The following is a 14230-nucleotide window of genomic DNA, read 5'->3' as shown; positions in this document are numbered from 1 at the left end:
GAGCACAGTCGCCCAGGCAAGATGGATGGACAGGCTATCCTGGGAGCTGGTAACACGTCCCCTCTACGGCAGGCGTGTGCTGCCAGGAATCCCATCACTGGCAGGGCTGGAGGAGAGCCGGTGCCCTCTGCTTACCTCTCTCCTGTGTTTTTCCCTCCACTGGGCCTTCACTCACTCGGGCTAACGGCTCTGCATTTCCCAAAGCCTGCTCTGTACGGAGAGTTCTCTCGTACAGAAGGAGAGGACAAGGCCCTTGCCCTTGGCTCATGGCCTGAAAGGGGCCTGCACCTTCTGATTTCCCAGACTGCCTTCTACACATGGCCACTGACAGACCTCCAGACCAGATGAAGGCCTCGGAGCAGACAGCCGGCCTGCCTCTCCCGGCCCCTGGATGGAGCCTTGGGCCCGTTATGGGAGCTTCTGCACCCCTCCTCAAAGTAGACCCCATGAAACCCTGCAGAGCCTTCTGGGTAGACCTGAAATGGGACATGGGTAGGTGTACAACTCTTCAAGCCTCTCCTTCACATTCCCTCTTCCACATTAATGCCAAGTGTGGACAAGGCCAGGGGAAACTCTCCCTTGTTGGGGCAGCAGAAAAACATCGTACTGGGCTGGGCATTAAAGGCCTTACCGGGCCCCGAGGAGACTGGGCTTCAGGAAGTATCGGGGAAACCACCCAGGAAACTGGATAAGAAGCAGCTGGTTAAACAGCTCTCACTATGTTCCAGCATTTTCCCCAGGAGCATTTTCCCCACAAGGAACTCTCTTCAGGGATGTGCTGGAAGCGAGCCTCCCCCTCTGTGCCCCTTCCTGCCATTCCCTTTCCTGCTCCTGACGAGAGGAATCTCAGAGGGAGGAAGGAGGGGGTGGGACTTTCCAGCTGAAGCTTGGGCCACATTCCTGTGGCTTGGCTGGGAAGGAAGAGCCATCTTGCTGTCCTGCCTCCTAGACAGGGCAGTCCTAGCCGCTAACACATGCCCTCTCCCAGGCCAGCTCCTGGGGCTTTGCGGGGTGGACACAGGTTGCACAGAACTAGGGCCTGGGGATGAACCCTTTCTCAACACATGGACTCCTGATGCTCCCATCTGGATGCATTGCTCCTTCTAGATGGCATTTGCCTCTCTTTCCTGCTTCAGAAGGTGGATCTGCCCATGTAAATGCCCCGACAAAGAGTCAAGCTTCCTTTCCCACCTAAAGCCTGCCCACTCTCAGTTATAGCTGGGTCACCCAGGGACAGAGGCCTGGTGCAGGCGCCGTCCAGGCTCACTGGCAGCTCCAAGGCACACAGGCCTCCAGGGCCGTGGAGACAATCTCCTATGGAAGTCAGCCGAAAGCTGTGCACATGTCACTACAGGAATGATGAAGGGGTAGGCCTTAAGAAGAGCTTCCTAGCAGTGTATGACAGGGAACGGTCCTGAGGAAACACAGTTGGAAGAAGTCCTTTTAAGCAGCACTTGATAACCTGGCCCTCTTCCATGCCTCCATTCCTCACTCTTATCCTTCTGCCACCTTCTGGTTAGAGCAAAAGGAACCCCAGATGGTGAGTCAGGGGTCCCTGCCTTCCTTAGCTGACACTGCCTGTTGCCGGTCTCCTCAGCAGGCCGCCCATACACCGGGTTCCATGTGCATATGGATGGAGGAGCAGAAAGTCCCATGGGGAGGGGATGGGGATGACTTCACTTCCTCACACTGGGTGTTTTCCCCAGGCCTAATGGTCATTCTCAGCTACAGCAAAATCCTCAGTACATGTTTGTCAACCTCTGTGGTTCTCAACATGGGCTGCCCATTAGCAGCACATGTACCTAGGTCTCTCACTCCCCAGGTCCTGGTTTGATTGGTCTAGTTAGGGGCCTGGGTGTCAATAGGATCCAGAAGCTCCACAGATGATTTTAATATGTCACTCCCCGTCTGTCTCCCCAGGCTGTGTGTGTACATGTGGGTATATGTGCCGGCATGTCTAGAGGTGGGGGTGGGGCCCAGGGAGGTCTCGGGGCCTAGTCTAAGAGACAGGAGTGCCGACCAGTGCTTCCCTTGATGTCTGGGGATTAGGGTGCCATACATCAGGGCATGAGTCTGTGGTTCCCTTGTTTAGGGCCCTCCCTTCAAGACCTGACAGGCACCAATGACAATTTACAGAAAGCTGCACCCCAAAATGTGAGTTTGTTTTCCCCCTTTTTAAGGAAGAGGAGGAGAGAGCCAAGTATGCATAGAGAGTTCTGTGCTCCTCGGCTTGGATACTCTCTTTGCCTGTCTTTCTTCTGGTGAGTTCTGGGACATCACAGGAGGGAGATAAAGAAGGATCAGGGCTGTTGTTCTTGTTTTAACTGATGCATAACTGGAGGCATAAGCCGGCAAAGGATGAGAGGCCTGGGGCTCCTGGGTCCCTAAAGAAGGGACACAGAGACTGGGGCCCCTTCTCTCCTTGCGGGGTCGTGTCGGCCTTCGCTTCCAAGCACCCTTAGAGTACAGACCCAGAGAGGAGGGTTCCAGCTTTGGCTTTGTCATCAGCAATCTTGGGATCATGAGCAAATCATTTCAACCCCTCTGGGTCTCTATTTCCATATCTGCACAAAGGAAATAACACTTACTTTCTCTACCACACGGTGTTAAAAAACTCAAAGGAGAAAGTGGTGCTCGGAAAACGAGAAAAATGATCATTTACCTACGAATTCACCCCTCCTGTTTACCACGTTTCCTCACCTCCCTCCGAATCTGCTTTAAAATTCTCCACCTTCAAAACGCCCTGCCTGGCCAGCTCCTACCCGCACGCTATGTGTTTCCCGCCTCCGCATCTGTCCTCAGCTTCTGAGTGCTGGCTTGACACTGACGTGTGAGTACACTGCCCTGTCACATGTTCGGAGCTTTGTTTTTAGAAGTTCTGTGCACTTTTTATCTTTCCATCTGACCATGAGGAAAGGGACTCGAGTTTCCCTTTCAAGCCAGGCATAGCCCCAGACTTGGAGCCCCACCCCCACCAGGGGTGGGACTCGCCCCCTCTTCCCTAGGCAGTCCTCCTGCCCCCTGGGGGCTGTGCACACACCACAAGCCACTAGCCCTCCATGAGAACAGCAGCGAGGAGTGGGCTGGAAGGACCATGTGCTTAATCAGAGCCAGCTTTGTGCTTGCATGGATGCCCAGGGGATAAAAATAATAGTAATACAAGTCTAAGCGCAGCTTGTATTTTCTATTTTAATCAGTTGGTGATGAAACCGAACTCCATTTCTAGATCTGGGACCCAGGGCTGGAGTCCATTGCTGGCCTGGTTGTGCCCCCAAAGACGGATGCGGGAGGAAGATGGCAGTAGGGAGAGGTGGGGGCCCCTACATGGAGTGGAAAACGTGTCCTTATATGGGCAACGGCTCACCCCTTCCACTCCTGGGCTAGCTCGGACCCGGCCTCCAGGGCAGCAGTTTTGCTTCTGTCTTCCCCAAGAGGTCGGTTCCCTGAGATATAAGCCTAAGGCAGGGGGAACGAGGTGTCAGGAGGCTTCTAGAAGGGGGTCCAAGCTTCCAGGAGCTCCACGAGGGGGCAGGGCAGAGGGGCTGGCCTCTTTCTCTGCCCGAGGGCAAGCAGCAAGCTGGCATCATCAGAAGAGAGGGCGTTCCAGGCAGGAGAAGAGCCTCTTTCTGGCTCTGCCATCTGGGGCCTGTGAGTCCTTGGGCAAGTTTCCTGACCTGTTTTGAGCCTGACCTTTACCAGGAAACCAGGAATCATATCCCAACAGAGTGAATGAGATGGGCTACTCAGTCGGTGCCTGGCATGATGCTACGTGCTTTATCTGCTTGCTTCGGGTTGAACCATACCTTGCCAATATTCAAGTGTCTTTGGCCTAGCGGAACGGCAACTTTTATTTAGTTCCATTTAATGCGTGTTAGCTGCCTGTGATGACTGGAAGGACAAATGTGAAAGTGGGAGCAGACTTGTTACTAAGGCAGGACCCTGGCCCACGAACGAAGGGTGCGTCGAAATCCGCTCGGTCCCAGTCAGGGGTGCCCGCCGGCCATGGCCGCAGGAGGCGCGGTAGTGAGGAGCCAAGGCTGCGCTTACATGCCCAGCCAGCTAGTTATCAGCCACGTGGACTTCAGCAGGCCACTCAGACCCTACATGCCTCGATTCAGGCTGTTTCATTATCAGCTGCAAACCCCCTTGTCACCGTTACGAGTCAGCTTCGGGTTGCCAAACCCAATGGCCAGGGCTCAGGCTCACCTTAATTCTCCTTGGTAGCCGCGTCTGACACCCTGATCCCATCATTCCTTTCTTACTGAAGTGGCCACCCGTTTGGCTTCGGGGAGACCCCTCTCTCCGGGATTTCTTCCTGTCCCACTGTGGCCGTTCTTTCTCGGTCTCCTCTGCAGACCTCTGTCCTGCCTTCCTCCTCCCCCCTCCATCCACATCCACCCTAGGGACCTCGTTCAATCCCAGGACATTCAGTGGCCTCTTGTGTGGATATGGCTCCCCATATCCTGGCTCCAACCCTGACCTCCTTAGTCAACTCCAGGTTCATCTAAAGGCCTGCCTATGTGACATGCCCACCTGTCTGATGGACATCTTAAACTTCACAGGTGCAAAATGCAAAATTCTGGTTTGTCCCCCACCCCCTTATACGCCCATCCAGAAAGTAGGACCACTGTGGATCTGTTGCTTCCCCATGAAAACCAAGTCACCTCTGACTTCCCTTTCTCTCTCTCCATTTCCAACTCATGAGCAAATCCTATCAGCTCTACCTTGAGAATAGATTCTGAATCTGATCACTTCCCACCTCTTGCATGGAATCTAAGCTGACATCAACTCCTGGCTGGGCCATCACACCACCATCACAACCACCCAGCTGGTCTCCCTACTCTCCCTTTTACCCATCCTGGGTCTGGTCACTGTGGTCACCCGAGTGATCCTTCCCAATGTCCAGAGTTGGCCCCCCACACTTAGAATGAAGTCTGGTCTCCCTGTCACAGCCTACAGCCTTGCAGATCTGACTGCTGGTCCTCCACACCTCACTTCCCACCTCTTGGCCCCTGGCTCACGGCTCAGCCCCTCTGGCCTTCCTACTGCTGGGAATGCGTCAGGCACAGTCTCCGCTCAGAGCTTCGCTCTCACCCTTCCCTCTCCCTTCTTCCTTCCAGACTCCTTCTCACTTCCTTCAGGCCTCTGTTCCATCATCACTTTTTCCAAGAGGCCTCCCAACCACCCTCTCCAACAGTAACGTTCCCTTCCCCACACCCTGCTTTGCTTCCTTCGTAGCACCTGCTACTGCCTGAGATTCTATGATAGATCTGTTCATCTGTATTACTGTCTCCCTCTCACTAGAATGTAAAGTCCCCAAAAAAAGGAATTTCCTTTTTGTTCACTGCTTTTAACCTAGGCCCCAAGCAGTGCCTGGCACCGGGATGAATGATGGCAGGGATGTGCCCACTGGAACGTCACCTCCTACCACACATATGCACGACGACCCTCCCTGGTCACAAGGCCATTGATCTCAATGGTAGCTCAGGCCAGATGCCCTCAGCCAGAGTAGTTGGGGAAGGGCAGCCTAAGCTGCCCTGTCTTGGGATTTGGGGCTTGCAAAGAGTTTTGTTTCCCCACCTCTCACCTGAGTCTGAATAAGAGGGAATGGGTCACTCAGGCCAGGTTCTGCGTGTGGGGGTCAGGACTGGGGACAGGGGGACAACCAGGTGAGCAGCCCCTCCTGTGGGCCAAGGGCAGGACTGCAAGGAAGTATGGGGGGACTTCCCAGCAGGAAGGGCTGTTACTAAGGGAGACCCGGATGTCTCAGAGAGTGGACACTGACATGTTATTCACTAGACAGAGAGGCCATGCCAGGTCCTGGAAATGGTAGGTTTCAGAACCAGACACACCCAGCTGTGAATCCTGCCTACAGAACTCATGTTCTAACTCCCTGCACATGGTGGCTCCAAGGGCATGGGCTTTGGGATCAGAGACACCCAGAGACTCTCCTGTGAACTGTCTGTGTGACCCGGGAAGGCTGTTGACCCTCTCCGAGCCTCGGTTTTCCCACTGAGAGATACCATGCCCAACTGTTGTATAAACTCAAAATGCACAAGGGTCTCTGGCCACAGCAAACCTGGAAGGTCAGCTCTTGTCCCCCTGGGTGAGTTTTCTGGCAAGTCCTTATCCACTCCAGACTTCAGGTGCTTTTTGGGGTATAAGTTGACACTTGCCTTCTGCTGCACTTGGAAGGAACAGGGGTGTGACCAGAATTCAGAAAGTGCAAAAGAGCACCCTTTTTCTCAGGGAAAAGACCCATGCAGCACGATTAAAATAGTCAGATGTGCTGAATTATAAAGGCTACCTCCCTCTGTCTTTACTATCAGTGGGAAAAACAGGGGTACAGCTAACACTTTGGCCAACGAGCCAAAGTCATTTTTATGAGGCCCTGAAATGTACCATTGTATTGGCCACAGATGTATAGTCTTAATGGTGTTGGGCACAGGCTGTGTGAGTGAGAGCTCATGACTGCAGGGGGCAGGGCCGGCGTGACGTTGGCGTGAGTTGCAGTCCCCACCTCTAGTTGAGAGGGACCTTGGGAGGGGTGCAGTCCTATCCAGAGGCTGAGTAGGCAGCTGGAGTTGGAGAGAGACAGGGAGACCCCACAGCATGAACGAACTTGCAAATTCAGTTACTTCTTAGGGCAAGCAGTTCTTCCATGTACTTTAATTTATGACTTCTTTTGAGAATTTGGTTTAAAACTATGGGCTCTCTCAGAAAAATGCTCTAAACCACAAATGCACACAATTCTGCGTATCATTTCAAAGGGCGCATGGACCCCCCCCCCCCCGTCCGGAGCCTTTAGTTAGGTACTATGGCCTTGGGGAGCAGGGAGAGCTGGGAGGACCAGGGGATGGAAGACAGACAGGACACCGGTTTGGCTGGGGGAGCCCAGGAGGGGAAAAGGTGCCGCGAGGTGGCAGGAGAACAGTTAGGGAAACTGCAGTCCTTTGTCTAGAGGTGGCTTGTGATGGAGAAATAAAACTGGACATGCTGAGAAGGCCACCCACACACAGGACACTAATATATCTCCAAGTCTAGCAACAGGGAAAAGAGTGGGTGTGAAGGGGGCTGCCCTTTTTCTCTTTGACAAACAAAAGCCAATTAGCTGAGAGTCAGTCCTGTTATCTCAGCTGGTCTCCTTCCAACCCCTTTGCTAGCTCTTCTCCGAGGACCCAGCTCCTCGTCTACAGCCCTAGGCCAAACTAGAGATAAATAACGGTGATCAAGATGAGCGAGAGTACAAGGGAATCGGGTAGAAGGAGACCAATCTAGGGGCAAGGAAAGTCCCATAAGTTGCAGAACGAATTCCCCAAACGTTAAAAAAAAAAAAAAAAATTCCCAAAGGTATTCTATAGCAAAAAAGAAAATTTTATTTTGAAAACAAAGTTTGGTTTTCAAAATAAAACATTTGCTGTTTCTCAAAAAGGTGCTGACATTTTGCAGATAAGGAGAATGAATTACTATCCTGCCTTCAGCTAGCTGTGTAAATAGGACCCGAAGAGACCAGGGATTCCAAAAGCAGATACCCTCATTAGCAGGCTGGGCTTCCTTCTAGGTTGGCTAGATCCAGCACGGGTCCTCAGTGCGGGCTGTTAGAAATGGGCTTTTGGGGTCAAGTTACCAGAAACACTTTTTTTTAACTGCAGCACCTGTCTAGAAAGAAGCAGGAACCTGACCTGGGTGGGTGACAGGCAGGTCACACCGGGGAGGACTTGATAGCAGCAGGCCCTACCTAAAGCCTCAAAACACCGTTTCGAGCCCCGCTCTGAGCAGAACATACACTGACTTACCCAATCTGCTCCTGAGACGCAGAGGCCCTGTGACAAGCGCAGTCACAGGGCTCCAGGGAGACACACACAGTCCTCCCACCGTTTTGGCTCTACTGCTGGCTACTGACAATTGAATTTGTTTTGCCACTGTATTTTTTTTTTCTTAAACGTCTCTTTTCAAGGCTCTTTTTTTCTTAAAAAATAAAGACTCTTTTTTCCTTTTCTCCCATTCCTAATATATCACAGATCTCAGTTTTTATGACCAGGAGATCAGATTCCAAAGCCGAGAACGGGGACATAGGTTCCACATCTTGGGGGATGGCCGTGAAACGGGGCAGGACTTCAGGACCCAAGTGATTATATTCAGGAGTCAGAAGAACAACAAAATTGGCCTTTGAGTTGCCTTATTTGGACACTAGTTTTCCACGTGTCACACAGAGTTACTAACCAGGCATTTCAAGGGCAAGAAATTATTTCCCCCACGCTACCTTTTTAGACAGTCCCAGGCAAGTAACGAAATAATAAGAAAGGTCTCTGGATGGGAAGGCCCAAGATGGGATTCTGGCCCTGGCTTGGCCCTCGGTGGACCGGGGAACCCGGAGAGGACGCTCTCCCTCTCCATGGCCTTGGTCTCCTACCGTTGAAAATGAGGGCGGTAGCCTCCATCATCCCAAGGCTGGTTCTACTTCTGAGGCTCTAATGCTCAACTTCAGACCGAGGAGAGAAAGAAGAGTCGTGAATACAGCCTGGCTTCAGCCTTCCCTCACTCGGAAACTGCACACAGATCTGGTAGCCCTCGGCCCCCCACGTGTCTCCTCCTCTCCCTCTGCTGTATTATGGCGACTTTTTCTTCTTACAGAGGCAGGCCTGTCCCCTCTAGCTGAAGACGCAGCCCCAACTCACCTCCGGGAGGAAGTGTCCCTCAGGGACCTCCCGCTACTCCATCCTCACCACAGGGCTGACGTGCAAGCACTGAGGGGCCGCTTGTAAAATACCATGTAGTCATTTTCCTGTGGGTGTGTCTTTTCTCCTCCTGCCCCGTGCCTGGCTTCCCTGCTTAGCAAGGTTCTGTGTGTGCAGATCAGGACTGGGGACAGGGGGACAACCAAGGCGAGCAGCCCCTCCTGTCGGCCAAGGGCAGGGCTGCAAGGTCACATGGGGCCATCAAGTTGAGCTCCCATTTTCTCTTCTGTCTCATTGTTTGCCAACGATGGCTTGACCCCACAAAGCGAATGCCTTGGGGAGGGATGGCAGTCTGGGAGGCTGGCAAGGGAAGGGCTGAGGAGTGGGACTCTGTCTGTGCCAGGGAGGGGTGGGCATGACCTACCGTCCACGGTGACTTGGCAGGAGCACTCAGCCTGGCCGGCGCCATTCTTGGCTATGCACTTGTATAAGCCTCTGTCCTCGGGCAGTGCCTTCTCGATGGAGACAGAGCACAGTGAGCCTAGGAAGGAAGAGGGAGAACGGTTGAGGGGAGCAGGTACAAGCCCAAGACCTGCCCTGGCACCTGGAACATGGCAGGGATGGGCTAGACACACGGGCAGCCTCTGGAAGCCCAGAAGTTGGGGGTCCTGTGGGAACCAACCCTCTCTCCCTACCAAAGTCAAGGTACTTTTTGCTGATAACCCAGGCCCAATATAACTGATCCCTAAGTATATTCCTTCCTGGTACCCTCTTCCTACCTCCCAGCGAGCTCTCTTAGGGAGTCATAATGGAAAGGTGCAGAAGAAGAGAGTGGAATAGTCTCTGCCTTTGGAGAGCATCCCATACAATGGAAGGAGCAGACGGACCGCGAGCCTCAGCACTGTGATGTCACCAAGAGAGATGAGCAGTAGCCAGCCCCAAGTTTACAGCCCCGTGTTAGGAACAGTGGCCCCCAGCTTATAGCAATTATTCGGGCGTGCATCTTAGAAAAGGGAGTTCTGAACAAAGAGGTGGGTGAGGGAGGGCAGGAGTCCCTGTCCAGCAGGGGCACTGACCTGCGGGAAGGTCTGCTGGGAGGAGAGGGTACATTTAGCCTGGGATCCTGAGGCTGGCTTCTCAGGAATGAGCTGAGAGGCAAGGCCAACAAGGGAGAGGGGCACTTTGGGGCTGCCTCTCTTCAGGACAGGGTCTTTTGGCTGCCTCAGAGAGGGGTGGCGATGGCTCTCTCTCCCCATGGGTCTCTCCACCCCCAGCACACGTCTGGCCTGCTTGGGGGAAGGAGGAGTCAGGCTGGGCATGCACAGGAATCGGGGGTCTGGTCCCTGCCCACCCTAGCTCTCTCATCCCGGGTCTGGCTACTTCTCTGGGGTACCCCCTTGGGGGGTTTCCCTCAGGGTGTGGAGAGGCCGCTGAGGGTTGGGAGTGCTGGGCCAGGCAGGCGGGCAGTGGCACCCTAGTTCCTGCCTTTAGACACACGAACAAGCCAACAGCGTGGCGCTTTGCCCAAAGCTGCCCCTGTTGTCAGGGTAGCAGTCATCACACAAGGAAGAGGGCAGAGCCAGGGCCACGTGCATCCTGCTGCTGGGAGCCACTGGCTTCGGTCACCGCACTCCCCCCACCTCCTACTCCCCCGGCTGGTGGCTCGGCATAAGCCCTTGGCCTTGGGCGGGCAGAGCTGTGCGCACCCCAGGCGTATGTGCGGGACAGTGCGGCCAGATGGGAGGCCAACAGGCACCCATCTCAAAAAGTGACCTCACCCCCATTAGGTGGATGCACAGACTTGACCAACAGAAAGAATGATATTCAGAGAACCTCACTGAGGGTGGAAGGGAAAGCAGAGGTGTACTAGTTCCCTTTGCTTCTTGGCACCTGGGTAATGTCCTAAACAGGGAAACCTTCGTCCTACCAACCACCTCCCTCCCACTTACGGAGAGCCTATTTCTCAGGAAAGGCCTCACTGCATTCTCCCACAGGGGAGGGCATCAAGTCGGGATCTCTGCTCCCTGTCCCTCGGAGACAGACTTGGCAGACACTGAACCAGAAAGGACTCAGGCTGGACTTTTAGGAAATCCATCATGACAGTGAGACCGTGAGGCACAGGAATCTGGGATTGAGGGGAACTGTCCTCCCTGGAGAGAACCTTCTACTCAGCTGGGAGGGCAGGAGGATGCTAAGATGACCTCTGGCCCCCGAATTTGAGGCTTAGAGGAAACGTACCCCTTTGTGCCACTTCCCTTCAGTCTGAGGCTAAGGCTCTGTGAGCAGACACCCCACTCCCAGTGAACCTTCTGCTCAAATCCCTGACTGTCCTTCAGTTTCAGCCCCACCCCCACCCCCCACTGCCTTCAGCCTTAAGCCCAAATGGCACCAACCGCAGAGACCGGGCTGAGCCCACCGGGAGAAGTGGGGCATTTAGACTACGGCCCTCAGCCCCTCAGCAGGGAACGCAGCCGAACAGGCAGCTTTTCCCACTGCCCAAAGCCGGGACCCCGGGACCCCTGGCCACGTGCGCGGGCTGGGGGAGGGCCCCCAGGCAGGCTAACCCGGATTGAAGAATCTGGTATTTCCTGTGGGACAGCTTATTCCTGACCTCCAGAAGAAAAACCGTTTCCCAGAGGTTTTTTTTGAGAAGCCTCAGCCTGGTGGGGAATTTTGAGAGAGAGGTGAGGGGGATGGGAGCAGTCACCACAGAATCAAAGATCCAATAAGTGGCTTGGCTAGAACTGTCCCTGGGAGAGCCCCTCAGGGCCATGGGGTCTGAAGATCCCCCATCCTGCTCTAAGTGTGTGGGAAGATGGGAGGGTGGGGGGGCAGGGTGGGGTGGGGGCGGCCCAAAGCCCTGGAGGCCGTGCTGTGAGGATGCCCTCGGTGAGCACTGTCTCCCCAACCTGGTCCTCTAGGATGTCTTGGACAGTACCACTCAGCTCCAGGTCGCCTCCTCAGGGATGGTGCCTTCCCTGTCACCCATAAGCATCCCCAGCCATGGACGGACCTCTTCTGCGCCCTGAGTTTCCCTTTATCCGTGTATGTCTCCCATGGCCATTGCTGAAATACATGCCTGTCTCCTCCACTAGTTCTCAGAGGGCAGTGACTGTGTCTATTATGAATGTTTTTCCTGAGCCTGGAATGCAGTCACAGTGAAAAAAAAAAAAAAAATCTGCCATCCTGAGAACAACAAAGCACATTTCTGTAGCAGGTGATCTGGGAGATCTATGCAAGAGAAAGCCATGAACATTTAGTCACATATAACCTATCATTGAAAAAGACCATATAGATGTTCTTTTTAGAGAGAGAGAGAGAATGAGAGAGCATAAGGTAGGGGGAGGAGCAGAGGCAGAGGGAGAAGCAGGCTCCCCACTGAGCAGGGAGCCTGATGCAGGGCTCGATCCCAGGACCCTGAGATCATGACCTGAGCAGAAGTCTTAACCGACTGAGCCACCCAGAAGCCCTGACCATAGAGTTTCTAAACGGAAAAAAATTCCTACCTCGGAGTTCTTCAAGCAGATTATGCATCCTTGCACATAGTAGGGGATGCCTAAATCCTAGTGTTTTGTAGAATGAACTTACATAGGTTTTTAAAAAGCCTTTGCAAGATCCCACACTAAAGGTCATTAAAAATGAATCATCAGTTGACAACAGCAACAAAAATGAATTCTCATTATTAGACTGGGAGAGATGTTTGCCAGGGAGAGAAGCCTAGCCCGGGGACAGGAAATAGGGCATAAAGATGAAACTGCTTCTCAGGAGCAGCACAGAGCTCCCCTTGGCTCACTGGCCATCCCTCCCACTCCTCAGTCAAGGCCAAGGCCCAGACCTGAGGAGCTAGGCTGCAGGGCCCAGAGGGCCTGGGGCAGCCCCCCTGCAGGCCCGGAGCGCAGGCCCAGCTGCTGATAAGTGGACACCATCTACTCTGCAGCTCTGGGAATGCAGAAAGGGGAAGAGTACTTCCAACATGTTTCTCCCAGAATTAGCAGTCAACTCCAGCCGAGTCCGGTCACTCCTCTTCTGCTCTTCTTGGTGCTAAATGGGGCGAACATGACCATATTTTGGGGGGGCCTGAAGGCTATGAGCCCGATCCAAGCTACAGGGTTCCGAGAAGCCTCCTGAACCTATAAACACAGTGTCCACTGGCAGTAGGTATGTGGATGTACATGCCAATTGGTGGGGGAGAAGAGCACGGGAGTCTCTCATGGCCAAAGGCTGGTGACAACAGTCTGGCAAGGAGACCGGAAGAAGTAAAGTTTGATCTTAGACGAGCTAAGAGCACAGGGCTCAGTGCCAGGGAGGGGGGGACAGGGAGGGTGCGGGAGGATGGGGAGACCCTCTTAGCCACCCCCTCCACCTTCCTCTCCAGACCACCAGCTGATTTCCACTGATGCCAGCAGAAGTGTGACCCCAGTCACCAGCATGCAGTGGTCTTCCTCTCCTTCCTCTTCTTTATCTGCCCCTGCTCCCAAGCCAGGCAACAGGTTCTCTTAATTCTGTCCTTGTTTCCTGAACTGGTTGTTTCCTGTCTGTGCCATGGCTACCTTCTTAGTCCAGTCCCCCTTTCTCCCTGGCCTCTTCAGTAAGGCTCCTTACCTGTCTTTGGGCGCGGGGTCGATCTAAACCCCTAAACCCCTAGCTGTGTGTGCACTGCTCCTCATTCCAAACTTTTGCGTGGCTCCCGAGTGCCCCCAGAATTGTGCTCCTTAGCGCGACCTAGGATGTCATGGGCCATGCCTTCCCCACCAGCCCTCCCATGCTGTGCGCAGGCCCGCCTTTGCTGCTGCTGGAGCCCCTGCCTGGGAAGCCCATACGTCCCCTGCCTTGCCTGCCGGGAGCCCTGGCCCAGCTTATTCAGCACCAGCCTTTCCTGCGGCCCCAGCACTCAGCTCCCTCTTCTCCTACGCTTACCAGCTCAACTTCGGCACTTGGCTGGAATCATTTTATCACTGTGAGTGTATGTCCCCTCTTTCCAGATCTGTGGAGAGTACATCTACTCACACCTCTCAGCGTGCCCGGCTCCCTGCAGGGGGGCCTGCTGAAGTGGTCACTGATAAGGCTTTCAGATAGGCTTTCTCCCTGGGGTCCGTGTCTAACCCAGGCTCTTGAAGACTTGGAGGGTGAGGCTCTAGAGAAGGGATGGACAGAAATCAGGGCTGGTATTTTAAGACAAGGCACTCTCCCTACTGTGGCAAGACACACCGGCCCATGCAGTGAAAATACCAGAAACTTGGCAAGCCCAGAGGGCACCACCAGTCTTCCGGCCTCTTGACAACTACTGACAATGTTGAGGAGTTAATAGCCATGAGTATTTTCCCCTGCTGGACAATGCTGCTGGTGAGTGGATCCTGAAAGGTCTCTCAGCTGTGCTGACGTCTGACAAGAAGGAACTAAGAGGTAACACAGCTTAGTGGTCTAGGCATCAGAACTCAACAGCCTACATTCAAAGCCCAGCTCTGTGACTCCCTAGCTGTGCAGCCTTGGGCAAGATCCTGTACTTGTCTGAGAGGCAGGATGAAATCAGTGTAAGAGGCCTAAGACAGTGT

General features: G+C 53.9%; 1 protein-coding gene across 8 annotated transcripts in view; it reads right to left on the bottom strand.

Moving 5' to 3' along the window:
* MYLK (myosin light chain kinase) overlaps positions 1-14230 on the bottom strand; it is a 173349-nt gene that overhangs the window by 64309 nt on the left and 94810 nt on the right. For 5 of the 8 annotated variants that reach the window (XM_027583955.2, XM_027583953.2, XM_027583954.2 and 2 more), the window contains one exon: positions 9103-9219. In XM_027583955.2, the coding sequence (XP_027439756.2) occupies positions 9103-9219 (117 nt within the window). Of the gene's footprint in view, positions 1-8413; positions 8457-8678; positions 8754-9102; positions 9220-14230 lie in introns of those variants that run through there. The other 3 variants (XM_027583959.1, XM_027583961.1, XM_027583958.1) reach the window with 3 other exon arrangements.

This window comes from Zalophus californianus, chromosome 1 (genome assembly GCF_009762305.2).
Source record: "Zalophus californianus isolate mZalCal1 chromosome 1, mZalCal1.pri.v2, whole genome shotgun sequence".
Lineage (NCBI taxonomy): Eukaryota > Metazoa > Chordata > Mammalia > Carnivora > Otariidae > Zalophus > Zalophus californianus.
The sequence above is the reverse complement of the archived record's forward strand: the minus strand, read 5'-3'. Positions and strand labels throughout refer to the sequence as shown.